Here is a 24885-nt window from a genome sequence, read left to right on the forward strand (position 1 = left end):
ACTGGAAATATCGGGGAAAATACTTTGTAAAGTATATGACTGTCTGACCACTATGCTGTATGCCTGAAACTAATATAAAATAATACAGAATGTAAACTGTAATTGAAAAATAAAATTAAAATAAGCATTAAAAAAAAGAATTTTCAGCTCTTCCATATGTTTGTTGTCTTCTGCTACCTTCATAATTGTGCCCTGATATAATCAGAGAAGGTGTTATTGTTCTATTTTTGTTATAAGGGTAGCCAATTTATTGAACCATCTGAACAGCTTAGGGCAGGGGGGACAGAAAATGACTTTATTTTGCTATGTGATAGCATTGGCTTTGACAAACCTCCCTCCCCCTCGTTTGCACAGCCCATGACAAAATCTCAACAGATTCCTTAACTTCCTGGTCACTTTATTAAAATCTATTCAAAGTAAACTCCAATGTCACCTCCTATTTGCCTCCCTTTCTCCACACTAGGCCAGCATCTAGCCAGAAGCACTTGAAGTGTAGAAAGTCTGTTCTGCTCCTTTGCTGCCCCAGATCCTCACCCCAGTGTGGCTCGGTCTCAGAGTGATTGTCTCATACCTCCCTCTCACTTACCTTTGGTGGAGATGGAGGGTCCGCTGCCAGACAAGTGCGGTGTCCCAGGGGCACATGACTCCATTCCCCTCTATCTATCAGGAGTTGCTAGGTTAGGGTATAGCAACAAACTCCAAAATAACTCAGGAGCACCTCCTTCTTCCTGCTTCCTCAACAGCCCCAATTCCTCTGGTGGGTTTGGACTGTAGGGCAGAGGGAACAAGACAAAAGAAAAGTCTTGGCTGGCCCACTGTTTCTGCCTTTCTATGAATGATGTTGCTGCTTCTCTGGCTAGCCCTTTCTGGCTGGAGATGCCCAGTGGGGCTTCTCTAGAGGACCCTGCAGGGCCTCCCCTCTGAACTTCAAGGGCAAAGTTGGTCTCACATGGCCACAGTCAACTTCAAATGAGCAACAAGGTACATTCCCACCACATACTAGGAAAGCGAGGAGAACAGCGTGGTGTCATGTACACACAATAGACACCCAACTTAATGGTTTAAAAGACTAGCCCTCTCTGTAGTTGATGGTTTTGTGGGTTGACCATTTGAGCGGGACTCCGCTGGACAGTTCTTCTGGTCTCGTTTAGACTCCTTTAGTCCTTGCAGGGAAGCAGGTGGCTCTGCCCCTGGGGTCTCACTTGCATGACGGAAGTGACTGGACCATGTGTCTCATATCGTCCTTCAGGCTGAATTGGGTTTGTGCATATGGCAGTTTGGCACAGTTCCAAGAGAGATGGCAGAAGCATACAAGGCACCTCGAGGTCTGGGCTTAGAACTGGTTTAAAGTCGCTTCTGCCACTTTCCATTGATCACATTCCCCAAACCAACAAGATTCAAGAAGTGGGGAAACATGCTCCCCTTTTGCTGGGAGGAGCTATACAGTCACATTGCAAAGGGGAATGGGTAAGGGAAAGGGAGGGAATTGTGGTGTTTTTGAAGTCAACTGCCCGGCACTAAAGTCATCACATCTTTCTGATCTTCTTAGAGGGAAGTTGGGGGTTTGATGCAGAGCCAGATCAATCACCTTATGTGAACTATCTTAAAGGCAAAGTGACCTGTTGCATGTAGGCCAGATAGCCACTAAGTGGTTCATTTCTTTTATCTGGGCAGAGGGAAAACTGCATGTGATAAAAATGCATAGTAAATACCAGAGACTTTTAAAAGGCCACTGTGGCTGGGCTGGACAGAGCAAGGTGGACCGTGGTGGACTTTGGGATCCAGAATGTGCCAGTCACTGGAGCCCATGACAATGAGCTTTTCTTTATATTTAAGAAGAAATGAAACTTTGTAAAGAATTTTAAACACATGCTCACATCTCTGTTTCCAAAAGATCCTTCTAGCTCCGATGTGAGGACTGGATTGGAGGTTCAGACTGGACCAACCCCAGACTTTTGGAAGTCAGAACTTTTCCAAGCTTTTTCATGAGTCCCAGGGGCAAAAAAGAAATAGTCTAGTTTGCCAAATGGTCAAAAATGAGCAGAAGGGCAAGGGAAAGAGCAGAGAATGTAAAATAGATAATTCCACAGTGTGTCCTACACACACACACACACACACACACACACACACACGCTACTTATCCATGTGCTCCAGACCCAAGCAGGCCTGAGAGTTACATGCTTGTGTTCTCTGGATGGTTAAGCCAGATTGATTCTGGGTTTGGCAGTGGCCTCGCCTGCTTTGCTGTGTAAAGAGACAAACAGAAGCTAAGTGACCCTGAGAAAGGCCAGCAGAGGCCCCGGCATTACAGACCCAGCCTTTGAGCCCAAGAGTTTGTACTGTAATTCAAATTCTAAAGGCAATTCAAATTCTAAAGGCAAGTGGTATCAAAATCCAATGTCATGGGATATTTTGATAGCACGTTGGAGGGACCACAAGGAGGCAGGGTGGAGGAGCAGTGGCAGAAGCTAAGGCAACAAGGAACCTCCTTCTATAGTCTGGCTGCCGAGTTCCCTCTGGCACTGACATCAGCCCACCCACACGGAGACCTCTATGAGCCCCCAGGGGCTGAGGGTGTCGGTGGGAACAGTGCAGCGCATGGAGCAGCCGCCTCCCCCCAGCATGAGTCTGCACGATCGATCATAAGAGCGTCTGTTCTGTCATTGCATTGCAGCTCCAGAAACTAAAACGATCACTTTCTTTCAAGACCAAGAGTCTACGGAGCAAAAGTGCTGACAACTTCTTCCAGCGAACCAACAGCGACGTGAAGCTGCAAGGGGACATGCTGGCTGAGGTCAGCCCCAGCTCCAGCCCTCTCCCCGCCCCAGGAAGCCTGACGTCCACACCCACCAGGGCTGGCCTGCACCCAGGCAGCAGCAAGGCCCATGCCTTTCAGGAGCACATCTTCAAGAAGCCCACTTTCTGTGACGTCTGCAACCACATGATCGTGGGTAAGTCTTTCCCCTGCCACTTCCTCCAGGTATGTCAACATAAAATTGTGGGGAAACCCTGGGGGTTTGGTGTGGAAAAGATGTACAGCTGTGTTTTAAAATACTGCATTGGAAAAGTCAAGAGGCCCATTTTATGTGGCTTTAGAGGAAAGGGTTGGGAACAAGGGGTAAAGTTAAAAGGTAAATTTCAGTGAGAATCTAACCTTTTTCTAAAGATATTTTTAATGATTTCAGAGGGGAAGGGAGAGGGAGAGAGAGACAGAAACATCAATGAGGAGAGAGAATCATTGATCAGCTGCCTCCCACAACCTGCGCATATGCACCGACAGGAAATCGAACCGTGACCTCCTGGTTCATAGGTTGACGCTCAACCACTGAGCCACGCTGGCTGAGCGAGACTCTAACCTTTTAACTGATGCACTTGACCTGTCATTGAATGGCTTGCCTTGTAAGTAGCAAATGATTTAACTTCTGTCAGGCATAGATCATCTCAAAGGTCTTTTTTTACTTAAATATCTGATATTCTTTCAAATGAAACATGGCATGTTTGTTGCTTCCCAAAGAAGCCAATAGTTGTCATCATTGAACTCGAACTTGTGGTTTCCAATATGGTCAGGAAGGCAGGATTCTGCAACTCCCTTCACCCTTGACCAAGACCCAATTAAGGAGTATAATATTCGGAATGAGAGCAATGTCAGCCCCTCTTGTGACTGTACACAAAGGGCTTTCCTCGTTGAAAACCATTATCTACTCACATTCTCATTTTCTCATCACTATTATTCATGTGCTTCCTTCAAACAGGCCACATTCAGGATCAGTGCTGTGTCAGTCAAGGATTTCCACAGTAATGCTGGTTAAAAAAATACTCTTGCAATTAATGTAGCTTACTTTTACTCTCAGTCAGACATCTTCAGATCATTTGGGGTTTAGCTGATCCAGACTCAGCTCAGTTAGTTTGTCTTCTCTCTTTTCCTTATTTCTCACTCTTTCCTTGGACCAGTGGGGTAACCATATCATGTTCTTCTCACGGCAAGGACAAGTGGAAGAATACAAAGCTCTTCTTAAGGCTTTGGATGGGAGGTGACATGTCCCTTCTACTGGCATTCCTCCCGGAGAATGGGGGCCAAGTTCATGTCAAGGGACAGAGAAGTGCACTCACTCTGCCTTGATATCAGGGACTTTAAAGCCACCTGCCAAAGGGCACAGGTAGAGGGACGTGTGAAGAATGGGGTCAATCATTCAACCTACCACAGTGCTGAGGAAGGCCTCTGGATTATTAAACCATTTTGTTTGGTAGATTCAGCTAATTCTTAGATCCATACCACCCAGCCATTTCACTTTTCCACCTGGAAGTGAGGCCTGGCGTCTGACTGTGAGCATGGCGGGGAAGTGTCTCACCATGTTCCAAGCTCAGAATACCTAGGCAATTTGGCCTCCAACTTAGTTTTTGTGTCTGCCTCCTTACTTAGCTTCTGTGTCTGACGCATCACTTTCAATTTCCACACAAATTTCCACCAGGCCTTTTCAAGGCAGTGCTATTCATCACCGGTAAGTAGGTGATGATGAGTCTCTATTTTAAATCTCATTGTGACCAGTGTGAAAAGACAAACAGAGCACGTGTTTTCAAAATGAGTAAGGGAAATGAATTCACCTCTGAGGAATGCCACCATCGTTACCCTAAAGAGGATTCTAGGTACACAGCAACAATTCTGAGACTTTATTTTGAGAAAAAAATCACACACAAAAAGACTCTGTGCTGCAGAGAATTGCACTATACTTTTCTCTTATCAGAATTAAATGAACATTGCAGCTGCCTTTTCTCCTTAAGAAAGAAAGAGAAAAAAATACAGTCCGCAAGGCATGCTGTTCTTTTCAAAGATGAGAAAGTAAACCAAATAGTAGGCTCCTTCTAGGAAAGAAGAAAAGGGATTATAGAGGCAGGAGGGAACAGGGAGAGAGAAAAGGCAAGAGGAAGGAGGTGAGGAGAGGAAGGGAAGTGAGGTGAAGGAGAGGCTGCTGAGTGTTTTAACTTCTTGAAACCATGCCTGCCTTTGTCCTCCGTGATAACAGAGCATGGTTGCTCTGCCCCTTTTCCTTTTGCTCCTCAAATCTAGTCTCCTTTCTCTACATAGATCACTGGAAGGTTTGCTTTTTCAAGCCACAGGTCATCTTTATATTCTAAATTCAAGGGAAAGACCACCTGCTGTTACCCTCTTAGAATGACATTTCAGAAAATATATTAAAGCAAATACTTTTTCCTTTCAAGGAGAACCAAGGGTTATATAATGATGGCCAAGAACAATCAAATCTCATCTTAGCAGTTTCCAGCTGATGGATATTTGTTTAAAAATAAAAGGAATCTGGCATTCTCGCTGTCTAGGATTTCTAAGTTGGAATGGACACGCAGCGTTGGGTTTACAAAGCCTCACATCAGGCTTCGCCTGCCTGCCTGTGCCTGAGAGCTGGCAAGGCTACATATTTGCCAGAAGAACGTGACCAATAAAAGTACACCTGGACCCCAGCCTCAGTCCCTGACCATCTGATTATAATTTCCTTAGCTCCTGCACTCTGTAACTCATTCCCTATTTTCAGCTTTGCCCTGGCCCTTGGACTTGACACCTGAGACTGTTCATCCCCAACTGATCTGGCTCCCATGCCACTTGGGTTAAGCAGCCTCTAGGAGATTGCTACCCTTTCTGACCTTCCTTAGACTATGTCTTTCTGGAAATTCTTGTCTCCTATACAAGCCAAAGGTGACCAACCCAAGCTTTCTTGGAGACGCCAGAGAAATAGACAGTCAGGTGTGTCTGTCTACCCCAATGCTGGATGTCCCAGTCTTTGAGTCAACAGGATTCAATACTCAGTCTTAGACTAGGAGAATCCTCTTGTACTTGGTTAGGTAAACATACTCCCTCCACCAAGCACATCCTCTCTTGCCATCCTTAGCCCTTGGCAAGGGGAATTGAGGGTGGGGTCCCACCTTTATTGTGCATCAACTTAACGTATTCCATCTATGACACTCTGTCTTTACATTGAATTAACTATCTACAAAGACTCATTTCAAGAGAGTTTTGGATTTCCGTGTGGTAATCTGCATCTTTTTGAAGTTTCAAGACTTGAATAAGTCAACATGCACTACTCCATAAATTAAGGAATTTTTTCCAAGGAACTCCATTCTTCCATTTACAAATAGATAAAAAAATGTTTTTAAATTAACTAAATGTTTTTAGTTGGCATCCAATTACAAGACACAGCATATTAAATGAATTCATGTTTTCTATACAAATATTTCGCAAAATGGCTGGATTTCATTGCCTAAAACTTCAAGTTTCCTTATACATTCAATGCAGAGTCTATGAATCATTCACTTTCAATCTGTTCGGTAGCAACAATGGGGGAGGGGGAGTAATAATAATGTCTTTGTCTTCGGTAAAAGTCCCTAAAGCAGGGCCTGAGATAGAGGTTCTTGTCAACATGGTTGTGGAGAGTGCCCTCAGGAGGAGTCAGAGAAGCAGGAGGGTCAAGGGAAGGAGTGAGGATGTGGTCTCAGCTGGAATTGGCTTCAGATTGGTCCCACCCATGGGGAGCTCTGGAACACAGATCCTATCACCTGGTGATACCACCTTGAGACAAAGGGCTGGCCTTTGTATATTTCTGTCACTCAGTCATTGGCCATGGCTGCCCCCAAGAGGCAGTGGGGATATGACATCCCAGGCAAGGAGGACCCATTTGGCTGAGAACAATTCTCTGAAAAAAGGGCACCCGTGAGCCATTATTAGCCATCATTCACAGCATCAGCATGATAAATAAGATGTGGACAAGGTACCAACAGCATCACAACCTCTGAAAACATATTAATTCTACAAGATGCAATATAAAAGCATCCTCCTCTGGGAATAAATTTAAAATGCAGATGGAGCCTTGGCATTATTGTACCTATAACACTATGTTACAATCTTCTATATATATTAAAGGCTAATATGCAAAGCGTCCCCTCAGGAGTTCAACCAGGAGACTGGGAATTCAGTCTCTCACTATGATGTGCACTGACCATCAGGAGGCAGTGTGGAACGAAGAAAGGCCCCAGCCAGCAGCTGGAAGGCCCCGATCAGCCCTGATCGCTGGCCAGGGCTAGGGACCCTACCCATGCATGAATTTCGTGCACCGGGCCTCTAGTTATAAATAATATAACATTAGGAAATATTACATCATGCTGAGTCCAAGATGTAATATTTCTGCTCTGTTCTGCTCTGCTCTTCTTTGACCATTAGTTTAGTTGTTTCCTGACCTATTCTGACCTCATCCAATTGCTCAGAAAAAGCCAGATCAACCAAACTTGACTGAACACACACACACACACACACACACACACACATCTAAAAAGACAAAGCTGGGTTCACTATCAATTAAGTTGTCTCTTGGCAGGAAAGGCCAAACAGAAATCAAGGGGAATATTAAAAAGCAAATGTCACCCGGCCGGTGTGGTTCAGTGGTTGAGCGTCAACCTATGAACCAGGAGGTCGAAGTTCAATTCCAGGTCATGGCACATGCCCCGGTTTTGGGCTCCATCCCCACCCAGTATGGGCATGCAGGAGGCAACCAATCGATATGTTTTTCTCACATCAATGTTTCTCTCTGTCTTTCCCTCTCTCTTCCACTCTCTCTAAAAATCAATGGAAAAATATCCTCCTGTGAGAATTAAAAATGAAATAGACACTGTAGATTTGGGGAGAGAAGATTTTGCATGGTAAAATATATGTTTAGAAAACGCTGTACCCTACACTCCCCTTGGCTATTCATTAGCACACTAGCATTTCAAAGTCCTCCTGTCCTGAAAACTGCCAAGTGTTCTCAGTGGAGGAGCAAGTGGGTTATAACTGAAGAGTTCTTTCTCCTAACATCGACTCTTCCCTAACTCATCTTGACTGCTACTGAGCACTATTTGGCATGGATCTCTGCACTGTGACCGATGCAGAGAGCCTTTCTGATGCCTACAAAAGCAAATTCATTAAAGAGTTATTAAGACTTCAGTTCAGGCCCAGTGTTCTCAAGAAACGTTGTACCCAGCACCGTTCAGCTAAAGGGACACACAAAATGCTTTCTCAGCTAGCATCTTCCATTAGTTTCCTGAAATTGTATGTCTGCTGCCAAGGACTGTTTATTTTAAGAAACCTCTCACTGAAAATTCCCTAGATGAGGAAGTAAGCCACAGTCCACCCAGCAAAGATGGAGCAGAAATGGATATGGGCTGGCCTTAAGGAAGGAGGTCTCTTAGAGTCTCACACAGGAATGGAAGTGACACCTGTTGGGCGCCAGCGCTATGCTCTCTCCGGGGCACCCAGGGGACCCGCAGGTCTTCACTTTGAAGATGTAAAAACCCGTGGCCTGCCACCAAAACAGAAGACAGGACAAGGGAGATGGAGAGGACTGCGCTTGATACCGTGTTGCTCGTCACTCTCCCTCAGACGTCTTCCCTGTGGAAGGTCCTAATATTGTTCCCTGAGCCCACTTTCTGTGCCCTGGCATCTTGCTTCTGGAACATCTGGAATGCCTTTCCTTCCTTCTCTGTCTCTTCATCTATCCCAGTCTCAAATCGATCAAGACCCGATTAAAATTCTCCCACCAGGTCTTGCCTGACCACTTATTTTCTCTGAATTTGCTTGTCATTTTCCAAACAGACTAGATGTGAGTGAGCTCCTTGAAGACATGACCAGGTTTGATTCATGTGCCTATTCCCACAGCAGCTAGGAGAGCACACACCCGGCAACTAGTGGGCACTTAAAAATAGTAATTAGTGCCCAGCCAGTGTGGCTCAGTGGTTGAGCATCAACTTGTGAACCAGGAAGTCCTAGTTCAATTCCAGGTCAGGGCACATGCCAGGCTGCAAAGACTTAATCCCCATTGGGGGGCGTGTAGGAGGCAGCTGATCAATGATTCTTATTATTGATGTTTCTATCTCACGCTCCCTCTCCCTTCCTCTTTGAAATCAATAAAAATATTTTTTTAAAAAAGAAAAACTATTAGAAAGGGACCAAGTGGTGAAAAGAGAATCTTTATATGTGTGCAACTTTCCAGAAAATAAACATTTCCCAAGTTGCCAGATGCTACTGCTATCTTATCAATGCAAGAAAGAAAATGCGGAACTTCATTCCTGCGAACTGTTTATTTTACCAGTAATTGAGTCAAGGCTTAAATGGTCAAACTTGGGAAAAATAATTTTTAAAATGCCAGCCAATGAAAAGAGAGTGTCCCTCTTAAATTATAGATCATAATGTTTACAAGTGCTAAATCATGACATAGAGGCGATCTTTCAGAAAAACAGTGTATTTGCATTTTAGGAGCCTTTTTAAAAAAAATAGATTTTATTGATTTTTTTACAGAGAGGAAGGGAGAGGGATAAAGAGTTAGAAACATCGATGAGAGAGAAACATCGATCAGCGGCCTCCTGCACACACCCTATTGGGGATGTGCCCGCAACCAAGGTACATGCCCCTGACCGGAATCGAGCCCAGGACCCCATAGTCTGCAGGCCAACACTCTATCCGCTGAGCCAAACTGGTTAGGGCTTTAGGAGCCCTTTAAGACCATACTGTAGCAGAAAGAAATGACAATACAGGAACTATTTTCACTGTGTATATAACTGACCAGAGTGGAGATTACAATTTAAGGTGGTCTTTTGTTAAATTTTAGTCATTTCCTATAGGTCACCAGCTACATGCTATTTAGTAACATCACAGCAAATATATACTGCATATATGTATACATATACACATACAAATATACATATACACATACAAATGTATATATATATACACATATACATGTATATATATATATATGTATATATATATATATATATATATATATATACATTTGCATGTTCTTCCAACCTACTGTGCTACATTTATTTTCTCCTTGTTCCATCCACCAAGAAATAAAAATGGTGCCCAGTAGAAAGAAGGGAGGAGAAATCACTCAAGATGGAGCTTGGAGACAGAACGTAGACACTAACACTGCTGTGACTCCTGGATACACTTGGAGAGTTTCCTGAACTTGAAGCTGCAAACCTTTTCATGACTGTGCTATTGCTGATTCATGCCTTCCTGCTTGAGGTTCAGACAAGCATGACAGACAAGTGTACATTGGCCACCTGCCTCTAGACCCAGGAGCAGTACCATGGTGGAAGCGAGGGATCTGTAGGAAAAGGCCACCTCCCGTTATAAACACAGGGAGATAAAGAGCTGTTGGAAAATGTGTACCCTGCACTTCCATTCAGCTGCCATAACAGGGAATGCTCCACTGACCTACTTTAGAATGGTCACTTCGGTTGTGCAGCCACAGCGGATACCACATCATAAAATGACAGAACTGGGCCAGTGGTAAAAAATGGGGCATCCCCTGTGTGTGTCTATGGGAGACACCTGTACATTGTGACACGGCCATTAAAGAAAAAGGATGAGGCAATAGAAATACATGGTTAAATCCAATAACTTAGGCACTACTTTGTAGCTTATCCACACTGCCTGGTTGCACAAGCAGAAAAACAAAACATAGATTATTTTTCCACATGCTAAGCTTATCTGGAAAGAAAACCCAAAGCCTATAGCTCTGCTGCACTCCCCACCCCAACAACATGGCAACAAACAAGTTCATGTGTACACATACTTATACATGTGTGTAGATGTACACACCATACACACACACTCTTCACCTTCATCACACAGGAAATGTGTTTCCCTGGACATAGCAGGATCATGTTTTAAAGAATTCACAACCACTTCAGCCTAAGACCCAAGCACCATCTTCACTCTGTTCCTAATGCCATAAAGAGAAGTAACAAGGGTCACATATCATTAAAAGTGAGGAGGGACCGTGAACCAGCCTGACTCTCACCCAGAAGGGCTATATCACTTTGCATGAGATCTGCCTGGTATTCCTGTTTGAAAAAGAGATTTCAAGGAACATTTTCTGAGCATCTGTTTTCTGATTTTAAAAAGAGAAATAAAAAAACATCTGCTAGAGGTGATACAAAGATTGAGACGGTACCCCAAAGCAGTAGTGCTCAGTTAGTAACAAGACAGCCTTCTCCCTGTCTTCCTGCCCTGCTGCTGACCTGCCCTCTCTCCCAAGGTAGCCTCTCACTTCAACTGCCAGAACTTTGCTGCTCAGATTCCTTGTCGATGCCGAAATACTTAAATGTGTCCACAGTGGAACAACGCATCTTCTTCCCCCATACAATCTGCCACTTCATTGAGGCCCTCTTCTGCTGGGGCAGACGGTACCTGCGTGCTCTCAGCTACCTGGCCAGAACCTCAAGGCCATCTTGGACTCCCCCCTTCTCCCTCTCTCCAGAAAGCCCATCCATGAACAAACTGTCTCTTCTACTTCTGTGCTTTCTCTATGGTCAGGCCCCTCCTCCCTTCCTCTCCGCTCCGGCCCCAGTCCAGTCTTCAACACATCTCACATGAGCTGTTTCAAGAACTTCCTAAATGATGTTCTTTCTATCCATCTCTGCAAATGCTGCCAAACCCCTTCTGAAAGCAAACAGACATTGAATTGCTGATTTTGTCAGGAATGCTTGTACTGCCTCCTTGCCTAAAGAATTGCTTGGTGCTTATTCTATAACCTCTGAGAGCTGACAAAGGTGAAGAAATAAGGACTTTATCCCATCTGATTTGCACAAGGTGAAACTTTGTTCCCTACTCTTGACAGTCATCATCAATAGCACTGGTGAGCATCTCTAAGTAAGTGGATTGTTACAAATAAACTCTCAATGCAGACCTGCAAGAGGGAGCCGGGAGAGGGGCAGCTGGTGCAGGGGTCACCGGTGGGTATTTGCATTCTGGCTCTGCACTCAGTAGCTCAGCTGACCTTGGACAACTAATGTACCTTCTCTCAACCCAGTGTCTTTCCAATGGCATTGAAAATACCTAATTCATGGAATTCCTGACAAATTAAGTGACATAAATGAGTGTTCTTTGTGAACTACAAAACTTAAAACTGTTCACTATTATTGAAACTATCTTTCTGTGTTAAAGGTTGATACTAGTATTATGCCAAATTCTCAGAAAAGCACTTTGGGGGGGGGGGTGGCGCAGGGGGAGCACATCGATTGGCTAATCCATTCTTGAGAGACCTGAGGATAAATATAAATTCTCAAGCCTTCCGCTGGAAGAAGAGTTGTGAAGAAAGCAAATGAGACCATGAAAACCGCAGACCTCAGAGAAGAGGAGGCAGACAGCAGACATTATTAATACCGGGGTCAGGGGTGTCCAGTCCAGCTGTTTCACAGATGGTCATGAAAAAGTGATTGTCCTGGAGGACATCTCCTCTCAGAATTTTAAGCCAAGCACACAAGACAGAAGGAAAGCTTGGTGGCCATGATATTACAGTGTGAACTGATGGCCCAGGGGGGAAAGGCTATGGACTCCAAACTCAAAGCTCTGAGCCAACCCAACTCCTGTTACTATTTTTAAAGTTCAGTGCGGGTGAGGGGCGGGGAAAGTAGGGAGAGTTTTTCCACTAGTAGTCAAGAACCGAAATAGGAAAGATCAACAGAGGCATTTATAAACAATGAATGCCATTAATTTTTTATAGCTAAGAAGGGGTTGGAAAAGTTGTAGTGTAGCAAGGAGTGGGGAATATAGGCAGGGAAAGATGGCCCAGGGGTCTTCACCATTTTTAAAGGTCCTTTCTGCTTGCTTGATATAGTCTCTGGCGAATGACTATATTACTGAATTTCCCGGAAAACTTGGAAACCATCTTGTTCAATTGAACTCATAGCAGGGGAGAGATAGGATGGGTTATTTTTAATCAAGGTCTCATGACTAGAGTTCAAGTGTGATGGAAAATATGTTTCCCCTTTTTCCCCTTTTGCAGAAAACTTTCTAACTATTGAGTGATATCTGAAGCTTAGGAGCAGTTTAAGCTGTATTGCTTTAACTCCAGAGCGCCAGCTCTTTGCAGTAGGAGGTCACCTAGGGCCCTTTCAGGGTGGTGAGGAACAGGTCATTGTAAACCCTGATTTGAGCTTTGCTTACCTTCCCAGCAGGCTGCAATGCGAAGACCATTAGCCCAAGAGGCCCAACACTAGTATTTTCATTCCTGCTCTGCCACGGAGGAGCAGTGTAATGTTTGTCAAAGCACCTTGCTTCCTTGAGCCGCAGTTTCTTTATCTGCAAAATGAGAAGCTGTATCTGGGAGGGCCAGTTGGTTTCCACATTAATTGGTTGACACTGATTGCCCAGAGAAGCTTCTAAAGTGGCACCATAGCCCAGTGAGAAAATGATCGTGATTGATTAGTGATGTCTGCCATGTACACAAAATGAAAGGCTTCTTCAACACCTGTACTATGTATTTGCCATTCCTAGGCTACTGATCTCTAAGGTAGGACTTCTCAGAAATTGAATACGCATGCAAATCACCTGCAAAGTTTGGTGAAATGCATATCCGGATTTAGTGGGTCCAGCTCGGGTCCTAAGATTCTGCATTCCTTACAAGGTCTCAGGTGATGTCAATGATGCTGGACTATGGGCCCCACTTCAAGTTGCAAGGTACTAAGGTATCTTCCTAATCAATTCTGTTCCACTTTTAAGTCAGAAAGCCCCTAAGAACTGTGTAGAAGGCCGTAGGTACCTGAGAAAGAGAAAATGAAGTACAGAATGAACAGAGAAAATTGCTAATTCTCAATTTTTATAAGATTTCTAATCTTGTCTCTTGTGTAGATATTCATTTTATTCTTCCTTTTTTCAGAAAATAAATATGGGATACTTAACAAATATATGGGTTCATACATATCAATATCTGAACCAAGGCATATACAAAGTGCTTGGGAAGCCTCAATGAGGGAACAGTCATTCTATCTGAGGACGAAGATATGAAAGTTCCAGAATGACTGTGGCATTTCAGTGGGGCATTAGAGGACAAATAGGAGTTCACCGCTCTCTACCAAACTCATTATAATTCTTAGAAGTACTTTCCCATTGAGGACAAAGAATGGACACATGCCATATATTCTTTGAAAGAAAACTGTAACAGAGTCAGCTCTTAATTTCTCAAAAGCTGGTGATAGAGCCTACAAATCCATCCCGGTTAACCACCGCCTTCCTCCTCACATGGAAGGCACCACATCCAAAAGGCAAATCACTACTTGGCTTTGTTCTGAAATAGCATTTAAAAGGAGTTCTGGACCAATTCATTCTTTTATCCCTAATGTTCAAATGTGATGGATCAAAGATGCTATCAGAAAAGGTTTCAGTCAAACGTAGTTGATTAAGGCGGGGAAGAGGGGGGCAGGGGTAGAATCAGGCAAGAATGCCAAACAGATACAATGTCAGGTGTGGATTAAGTCAGATCTGCTTTAGAATTCTAGCTCTGCCCATGTACTAGCTAAATGATTTAAACTCTCCGATGCTCAATTTTCCATCTGTTGAATGTGGAATAACACTAACTTGAAGGAATCATTGTGTTAGGACTCGTGGAAGGTTCTTCATTCCTCGTGATCCTAAGCACAGTCCCCAAATCAAGTGGCCCTAATCGTGACAGTCTCTCAGTTTTCATCTTTTCAGGAATAAAAACAGGCAGTTCTTTCCTATACAAGAAGGAAGAGGGAATTTGTAATCAGGGTTCCTGGGCTCAGATCTCATCTCTGCACCCTTTCTCCAGTGGCCTTAGACCACGGACTGCCCTCCCTAAGCCTCAGTTCCCTCAGCATGAAAGAGAGCCAAAAATAATTGTTGCTCTACATCCGTTTCTCAACCGGGGGCAATTTTGCGTCGCAGATAGGGGTTCAGACTTCGCAAATAAAAAGATAGGACACCCAATAATTAAGTTTGGATTTCAGAAAAACAACCTATAACATTTTAGTATAAGTGTGTCACAGGCAGTATTTGAGATACAATTGGTTCATGCAATGTTTGAGATATTCTTAGAATAAAAAATAATTTGTTATCTTAAAATGTAACTGGACTTTTCTTCTGTTTTATTTTTTTATTTTTTTTTAAATATATTTTATTGATTTTTTACAGAGAGGAAGGGAGAGAGATAGAGAGTTAGAAACATCGATGAGAGAGAATCATCGATCAGCTGCCTCCTGCACATCTCCTACCGGGGATGTGCCCGCAACCCAGGTACATGCCCTTGACCGGAATCGAACCTGGGACCTCTCAGTCCGCAGGCCGACGCTCCATCCACTGAGCCAAACCGGTTTCGGCTCTTCTGTTTTAATATAGTTTGATTTCAGAGAGAAAGGGAGACGGGGAGAGAGAGAGAAGCTTCAATGATGAGAGATAATCATTGATCAGCTGCCTCCTGCACACCCCACACTGGGGATCAAGCCTGAAATCCAGGCATGTGCCCTGACCGGGAATGGAACTGTGACTTCCTGGTTCATAGGTCAACGCTCAACCACTGAGCCATGCTGGCTGGACTAACTAGACTTTTCTATATTTAATCTAGAAACCCTGCCCCTGGGGACATCTGACAATATCTGGAGATGTTAGGGGTTGTCACAGTTCAGGAGGAGGTACTTCTGCATCAGGTGTGAGGCCAGAACGGCTGCCAACCATTGTGCAAGGCACAGGACAGCCTGCCCCTCCACATACACACACACATGCATACACACACACGGCAAAAAATTACCAGGCCCCAAATGTCCATAGTGTAGGGACTGAAAAAATCTGCTCAGAAAACTTGGATTTAAAAAATAAAAGTTCTCTGAAATCTATAAAGCATTGAAAGCTGTCCATTACATTTTGAAGCAAAAATAAAGAGAAATGGACACCTTCCCTTGTCAATCAGAGGCAATGGAGGTGGCCTCGTCTGTGAAGTCCGCAGCTTGCCCGTCTGCTGCAGAACGTTCCCTGGGTCACTCAGAGGAAGGCCCAGCCTTGAAGGACACAGTTCCAGGAAAGGAAAACAAAGCCTGCTGAGCATGTCAGCACGCACAGGGCACAGGCCGCGCAGGGGGTGAGGGAGGGGGAGCCGGGCTCGCGGAATGATGGCAGGACATGGCGTCCAGGACAGCACTCCCCCCAAGTCCTAGGTCACGGCAAGCGGAGATGAGGAGTTGCTGCTACCTTTTGTTTTCCTAAGCTGTTGGACTCCCGACCCAACCACACATTCCCAACAACGGAAGCTCCAAAATCAAAACCACCAAAGTGACTCCTCTCAGCGTGACTTGATAATTCTTCAAAAGTGAAAACACTTCCTTTCAAGACTATGTAGTGTCTTATTTCTTATTACGAAGGGAAAACATGTTGTTTCTAGAAAATGAAAAAATGCAAATAAACAAAAACAAGAACTAAAAAGCTCTTATAATCCCGCCAACCCAGATAGAAATATTATTAATGTGCCCTGCCAGACCTTTTTACATGCATGTATATGCTCATTTTAAATGAGAGTTTCCTAAATGTTTTGTTTTTACCCTGATTTTGACACTTTAATATTTTATTATAAATATCATATTATGTCAGTTATTATTAAAATAAAAAATGATCTCAGTAGCCAAAAAGGATTTTGTTTATGGGTGCACCAAACTTTCATTAATTAATACCTTCCTTACTCTGTGATATTTTAGTCATTTCCCATTTCCTAATATTAGTTACAAAGCTACAGTATCTTTGTAGTTAAGCCTTTGCAAACATATTTAATTATTTTCCTAAGACCCAATTCTGAAATTGCTGTATCAAAGAATTATTCATATGTTTAAAGCTTTTGATGCATGTCCCCAAAGTGACCTGAAAACAATGGTACCATTTTCCAATCCGAGCAGCAGTATCTGGGAGTGCCCGTACCCCACATCCAACTACTTATAGTTATTTTTTCATTACTTTTCATCTTTGTACATTTGATAGAAAAAAAAATGGATATCTTGCTATTTTCGTTTCTAGTTCTTTGATTACTAATTAAATTTGCCATTCATTAAATCAGCGATTTTCAACCGGTGCGCCGCAAGAATTTTTAAAATATGCAATACCTGACTGTTTAGTGAGGGGCACTGGCCTCTTTTCCCTCAGATTCTCAAATAAAAAAAAAGTCAACAGCCAACATAACAATCGCCATTTCAGGTGAATGAATCAAAATTATACCTGTTGTTTTTGTCGGGCCAGCAAAAATATATATTTTGGGTGTGCCACAGAATCTTATAATTAGTTTATGTGTGCCATGAAATGAAAAAGATTGAAAATTGCTGTACTGCATGCTTAACTTTCAATTCAGTTTCTTTTATAAGCCCTCAATTTATGTCTTGGACAATATATTTTTGGCTTATTTATCTTTCCCTTTTAAATGGAAAGAAATGCTCATAAATCTCATATATTACAGTATAATACCCTTAATTTTATAAGGCAAATATTTTCTCCAATTTATCTGTACTAGTGAATATATTTTCATATAATCAAATTTACCAACCTTTTGGTATATTGTTTTCTCTCATAAAAACCTTACTTTGAAAGATCTTCTCTACTTAAGAATAAATAAGCTGGTGTTATATTTTCTTCAATTAATATAATAGTTTTAACTTTTATGTAAATTTCTTAAGACATCCACACTTTTGTTCAGAATATGCTATGAATTAGTATTTTCCCAAAATAACTTACCAGGTGACTCATCAATATCTGTTAAATAATTCTGTTTTTCACTGCTGATTTGAAAGTCACTTTTATCAAACATTAAATTCTTAAAGATACTTAAGTATATTTTTTAGATTTTCAATTTACTTTACTGGTTATTTTGTTAGTTCAGCACCAATAGCTTTCTGGTTTAATTATTATTGTGGTTTATAATAGATTATTTTTCAAAAATATTTTGCTATTCTCAAGTATTTACTCTTCAAAATTAATTTTAGAATCATTTTGTGAAGTCTCCCACCCAAATCCCATTGAGATGTCAGCTAGAATTCTGGTATATTTACAGAACTACTTGGAGAAAATTGGCATCCCTTCAATGGATATTTTTTTCTTTTCTTATTTAATAATAGCGTGTTGAGTACTAGCAACATCAGGCATCTCGGTCTTCTTTCCAACTTAAATAGGAATTCATTCAAAAAATATTTATGGGGTATCTCCTCTGGGGCAGATTTTGCTCTAAGCACTTAGGCTGCATCAGTGAACAAACCAGGGAAAAATCTTTGCCCTTTTAGAGTTGACATTTTAGTTGGGGAGACAATGGATGGATGGATGGATGGATGGATGGATGGATGGATGGATGGACGGATGGACGGACGGACGGAGTTTTCTACGGTGATGGGTAATGTGGAAAGAAGAACAATGTTAAGCAGTGTGGGAAAGATCAGAAATCCCTAGACCAGGGGCAGGTTGCTGTATCACATGAGATGGTCAGGGTAAGACCAGGTCTGAGCAAGACCTGAAGATGAGACGACTCTGAGGAAAGAGCATCCAAGTGAAGGAAACAAGTAGAGCAAAGCCTAAGGCGGGAGCATGCTGTGTGTAAGAACCAGCCAGGTAGCCAGCATGGGGTGCAGCAGAATTGATGAAGAGCAGAGAGGGAAGGAGGGCAGAGATCCTGTGCCATTGTAAGGACTTTGGCTTTTACACAGTAAAGTAACTACAAGACTTTAATCTAATTATCCTTACAAAGGGTTGCTCTGGCTACTATGTAAAGAACAGACTTTGCTGGAATGGGGACAAGGATTGAAGCAAAGACCATTAGGAGGCTATTATTACAGTAATGCAGGTATGAGATGACGGTACAGCGGGAAGAATTGACAATGGTCCAGATTCATGATATATTTTGAAGGAAGTACCCAGCAAGATTTTCTGCACGTGGGCTGCCTGGGGAAAACAGGGATGCTGCTGAGGTTTCTGGCCCAAGTTACTGGAAGAGTCATATTGCCATCAACTGAGATGGGGAAACTGTAGGCTGAATAGGTTGATTTCTATGAAACCTTCTGTAAGCCAAAAGGGCACACAGGGAAGGGTAGCCCACTTCACTCTTAAGAAAGACCCACATTAGTTATGGTAACGGGCTTTTTTGCAAAAAAAAGTTTATGTCTCTTTTCATGCTACAATAGCATAGAAACCATGTGGCCTGCAAAACCTAAAATATTTGCTCTCTTGCCCTTTACAGAAAAACTTTTCTGACTTAATCTAACTCCTCAGAAGGAAGACAAAACAAAAACAAAATATCTGCCTAAATTAACGTCCAAGATCAGCCTTGTTGAAGGGTTTTCTTCTGTAGAGATCCTTCATTCTGTTGCCAAAATCTTCACATTCCTGGAATATAGGTGTTTTTCAAAGAAGGAATTGGAGGTGTATCTCTCTCTCTCTCTCTCTCTTCTCTCTCTCTCTCTCTCTCTCTCTCTCTCTCTCTCTCTCTCTCTCTCTCTCTCTCTCTTTTCCCTTTCTAAAATCAATAAACTTATTTTGGTCTACCTCAGGTTGTTAGAGGCCAGTTAACTTATCATATTAATACATACTTTTACAAAACAAGGATCAACTTACTTGTTTGTAAATTGAGTGATAAGGAAGGGATTGGGATTTGGTACACCCAGGACAGTAGGATGTAGACCGCGTTCTATGTGGGTCATGCCTGATCCAGTCATGAGTTTAAAACATCCAGTTAAGCCTTAAGGCACTGGGAATCATGCTCTCAGGGAAAGTCACTATTCAGATAATACACCTTCCAGCCAAATCACCGCTTACTTTTGCATAGTGAGTTATGCCTGTTGGGTTTCCCATTTTGTGCTCATGACACCCTTTCTCAGATGGGGAGACTCGGGCTCAGATAATTGTCTTGTCCAATGTCTCAGAGCTAAGGACTAATACCTAAACATTTTGATGACTTCTTCCAGCCCGCCATGATCTCTTTATATATCATGTATGCAAGTACAAACACACATATCCAGATATGAACAGACACATGTAATACAATTTATGCATGGAAGTTGTAATAAGTTGTAGAACAATTGCCCTGCCTTTGTACTTTCGTATGCTTCCATTTGTACTTCTCCCCTCCAGCTCCACTCTTCCTTTTAAAAGATTCAACCAAGATGAGAAAACTATTTTCATTGAAGGCACTTATGACATCAATGTCATTTTCAAAACAAAAAAATAACTCCATGAATAAGAGCATACCAAAACTAGGAACAGCAGTGTGCACTTATACCGGCTAATGCATTTGCGGCCTTGACTCCTAATGCATTATTGATTGTGTGAGTAATCCCCAGCTTAGAGGGTGTGGCAATAGAGTCAGCTGTGGGAAGAATTCTCTGTTTCCTGCACTTTCCTTCTGCATGTTTTCAAGGGTCTGTACTGGGCTCTAGAGCAGTGGAGCCTGTAATCCGACCTTCATATACCAAGGGTCACATTATTGCAAGGGATTGACTTGACCCAATTTCCAGCAACTTTACTTATATTCTTTTTGTCACAGTAGTTCATGAGGCTAGTTTAAATGAGGTACTAATGGTACTGGAAATTCTACAATAGAAACTATCTTATCCTATAACCCAGACTACCTTCCAATGAGCAACCACTTTCAACTTCATTGGTTTTTTTCCTAACATTTATTTCAGTATTTCTAAATGCTGTGCTTCTACTACTATTTTTAAAATATATTTTCATTGATGTCAGAGAGGAAGGGAAGAGAGATAAAAACATCAATGATAAGAGAGAATCATTTATTGGCTGCCTCCTGCATACCCTCTACTGGGGATCGAGCCCACAACCCAGGCATGTGCCCTTTACTGGAATCAAACTAGGGACCCTTTGGTTCCCAGGCTGACACTGTCTATACCAGAGATGGCGAACCTATGACACGCGTGCCAGAGGTGACAAGCGAACTCATTTTTTTGGTTGATTTTTCTTTGTTAAATGACATTTAAATATATAAAATAAATATCAAAAATATAAGTCTTTGTTTTACTATGGTTGCAAATATCAAAAAATTTCTATATGTGACACAGCACCAGAGTTAAGTTAGGGTTTTTCAAAATGCTGACACACCGAGCTCAAAAGGTTCGCCATCATTGGTCTATACACTGAGCCAAACTGGCTAGGGCTCTACTACTATTTATTGATTAACCAAATATTTATTGGTTTTCTGCAATAGATGAGAATTCACCTCTCACCCCTCCAACACCGTCTCACTTGTTCCCTCTTCCTCACTCTCACCTTCCCAAAACAGTTGTATCACAGTCTTGGCTCCCTTGCTCTCATCTTCCCAAGTAGTTTTATCACAGTTTTGTGTTCACTGGATAGTCAGTTTATACACTATTGTGACTATTGCAATCTTCTGATTCAAGCATTATACTGTGATTATATTTCTTTCCTTACATGGATTTTATATTTCCTCAAATTTAAAATCACCCTTTCGCTTGTATGCATGCATATAAGCCTAGCCAATGGACACAGACACCAGGGGGGTGAGGGCATGAGCGGGGGGTAGGGGAATAAGGATACATATGTAATACCTTAATCAATAAAAAAATAAAAATAAAAAAATCACCCTTTCCATTTTCTTGACTTTCATGCACCTATAATTGTTTTTTTTCAAATGTTCCCATATAGCTGTCAAATGCCATATCTATTACAATATTGAAACCTCAAAAGCATCAATAAACTTCAAAGTTTGTTCCATGTTTTCCCACAAGTCTACTGTCTTATCTCATCTTGCAGCACCTGTCTAGAGCTAGTTCAGAGTTTTCAGGTGGACATATTATTTACTTCTCTGTGTCAGTTACTCGGTTGTGCACGGGATGTGCAATTTCCTCCTCCTTAGCTCATTCCCTCATCTTTCTAAGGCACATCCTCCATTAGTTTTCTAAGAAAGGGTAAATAGAAAGTTAATATTTTGAATCCCTGAAGATCTGATAGGTGTTTATTCTGCTTTCATACTTGTTGGTAATTGGACTGGATATAAAATTCTAGGTTGAAAATTATCTTCTCTCCGAATTTTTAAATTCCACAGATTTTGAAGGTCCATGGTCTTCTATTTTTCAAGAGGCTGTTGGAAAATCCAATCTTCCTCTTTTCTGCTAAATTTATTGCTATTCCTCCAATCTCTGTCTTTCAAATATATGTTGAACTCTCTTCTGTTTTTGCTACTCTTCCCAGTAATCTTGTTATTTGGGATTTATACCGTTTTTAATTGTGGGCTGTAATTTTAATGAATTTTTGTATGAATAAGTGTTGAAAACCATGTGGTCATTCTATCATGTTTACTCAGTGTCCACTGGTATCTTTATGTTTCCAAGTATTTCAACCCCTACAATCCCCTTTGCATATATTTTGACACTGTAACTATTAGAAACCCTGAGATTAGCTAATACTATTACCATTTTATGAAGAGACAGCTGAGGCTCTAGGAATGTTAATAGTTTTCTTAAGTTTAAAGAGCCAGCATAAGACAGATTTGAATTTAATTCGTGTTTTTCTCACTCTATTGAGGCATAGGGTTACGTTCAGTGATGTCTTTGTGATGGTGGTAACTATTAATAGCAGATGTCAAACCACAGATTTCCCATATCTTGCTTCAAATGTGAGTTATTCTTTTGAACTATTCTCCGAGCCACAGCATACAAGCTTTCCTCTTCAATCATTCTTGTTATTCCAGAGTAGAAATTGGAACACCTAAAACCAAAGAATTGCTGATGGTCTGACTCGTACAAAACAGATTGTGTTAGAACAGACAAGGAAAACTGAAATTATGGTGTGCAGGTCTGAAGGAAAACATTCTTTAATATATAATGGTGCTATTTCAGAGTCCAGCACACAATGAAATAACTCTCTTCTTTGAAGCTTTTACTTACATTTTCACAAAGGGCACAAATAGCTTTCCCTAATTCAAAAACAAAAAATAAGTGATTTCTTTGGAAGTCCAGTCTTTTGAAGGCATTGCAGTCTTTCAGCTAAGTTGTTCTCCTCGAAAATGAAAAAAGATTTTCCAACTACTATTTATGAACAAGCACACATAGCCAGTAATTTATGATGTGTTTATACATCACTTAGACTTTCTGTGGTTCTAACAGCAGACGTGCTTTGTGTTAAATGAGTAGTTCCTGAAAGGGTTTTTCAGGTATTACCTCGTGAAGGGTTTCCAGGTACTTTCCCAATCAAACATTTGCCCATTGGTTTTTTCCACTGAATGTCAGATTTTATCACCAAGCACATCTTCATGTAGGTGAAGCAACCCAAATAAAAGGAGAGAATATTTGGGTCAAGCAGTGAAAGAGTGAAACCAGGCAGAAACTTCCCTGACCTGAGGCAAACCATTCCACTGCTTAGACCCCCAGGCTGCATATCTGCAAAATAATCTCAAACAGCCCAGCCAGTGTTGAGCGTTGAACTATGAACCAGAAGGTCATGGTTCAATTCCAGGTCAGGACACATGCCCAGGTTATTGGCTCAATCCCCAGTGTGGGGCATGTAGGAGACAGCCAATCAATGGCTCTCTCTCATCATTAGTGTCTCTATCTCTCTCCTTTCCACTCTGAAATCAAGAAAAAATATATTTTAAAATAAATAAAAAATAATCTCATACATATAAATGATCTTCAAGTCCTCTTTCAGCTCTTGAATGTCATCTCTAAGCCATTCATGAATCAGCCTCAATTTACTATCTAAATCAGGCACCACTGTTTTAATACATATGTGACTATGAAAGGATTTGTTTGTTAATTTATGTAATACATTGACCATCATACTCAGAGCTGGTTATACAGTGACAAACTTAGCCTCATTGCATTCATAGTCCAGAGGAAAAGGCAGACAGAAACAAACTCTCAAAATAAATAAATGTGATTTTAGAAATACTGTGGCAGAGTGCTGTGAAAAAGAATAATAGGAAAAAGATCATTTAGACAATGGAAGGGGAATGTTTCCAAGAAAGCCTCATTGAAGAAATGACAAGTGATTTGAAGGATGAGGAGTAGCAAGACAAGTGAAGAGTGATAGAATCAGCATTCTAGGCTTATAGAGCAACATGTGCAAAGACCCTAAAGCATTAAAGAGCTTGTGCTTTCAAGGAACCTGAAGAAGATCACGTGGTTAGAGCATAGTGAACAAGAGGGGGTTGGCCTGAGATAAAGTTAGAAGTGGGTTCCCACCAAATCATTCAGGACTCACACTACTCGGTAGCACAAGCAGAAGAGCAGAAACAGGTGACCTAGATAAAGAGCAAAGAAAGTGTTATTTTCTGCCTTGAATTGAGAAAACAATGAAAGTGGAGGCAGCTAAGATATTCTAGAGTAATGAATAGAAAAGGCGGGGGGGAGACCACAGCTAACACCTCAGGTAGAAATTGGGGGGAAGGTAAAAGATTCTACCATAATATTTTGCCCTTTTTGAAAGGTTCATGCAAAGGTCATAGAAAAGAATTCCCTGGGTTATGGAAGTAATCACTTTCCCAGGGATTTCATACTAGTCACCAGCAAAGGGCAGAGTGTATCCTAACCAAAGCTCACTGTATGTCTGACAGGAACAAATGCTAAGCATGGACTACGCTGCAAAGCCTGTAAGATGAGCATCCACCACAAGTGCATGGATGGCCTAGCACCCCAGCGGTGCATGGGCAAGCTGGTAAGGGCCTGCCCCTGAGATCACTCCATTCAAACTCCTTCTCTGCAGCACCCGTGAGAACTGGACACCAGGAGGCAGCCCTAGAACCCCTGGTCTGCCAGCTTGGCTTCCTGGTTGGCAAAGTGACAGAGCAGAGGAGGAGCACTGTCAGCCCAAGGGATGAATGCTCCCCATAGTGACCAACTTGTCCTAGCTTTAGCACGGGAAGTCCCACATCCTAGGACTCTCCAGGTTTTAAAAGTGAAAGTTAAGCACCCTAGGAACCATATCCCAGCTCCAGGCAAACTAGGGTGGCTGGTCATTCTAGTACTTAATTGGCTGACAGCTCAGTGGGAGTCATAAGTAGGATAGAGATTAACCACCGTCCCCAAAGTGGAGAGAGTAATAAAAAGCTACAGCAC

At 42.0% G+C, this 24885-nt stretch overlaps 1 protein-coding gene across 1 annotated transcript in view; it reads left to right on the forward strand.

Annotated features, from left to right (window-relative positions):
* STAC (SH3 and cysteine rich domain) overlaps positions 1 to 24885 on the forward strand; it is a gene marked incomplete at both ends in the record, with an annotated part of 95656 nt that overhangs the window by 33925 nt on the left and 36846 nt on the right. Inside the window, 2 exons of the mRNA XM_081106384.1 lie at positions 2675 to 2951; positions 24384 to 24484. Coding sequence (XP_080962510.1) covers positions 2675 to 2951; positions 24384 to 24484 — 378 coding nt within the window. The remainder of the gene's footprint in view (positions 1 to 2674; positions 2952 to 24383; positions 24485 to 24885) is intronic.

Source organism: Myotis nattereri (genome assembly GCF_964212035.1).
Source record: "Myotis nattereri genome assembly, chromosome: 14".
NCBI lineage: Eukaryota > Metazoa > Chordata > Mammalia > Chiroptera > Vespertilionidae > Myotis > Myotis nattereri.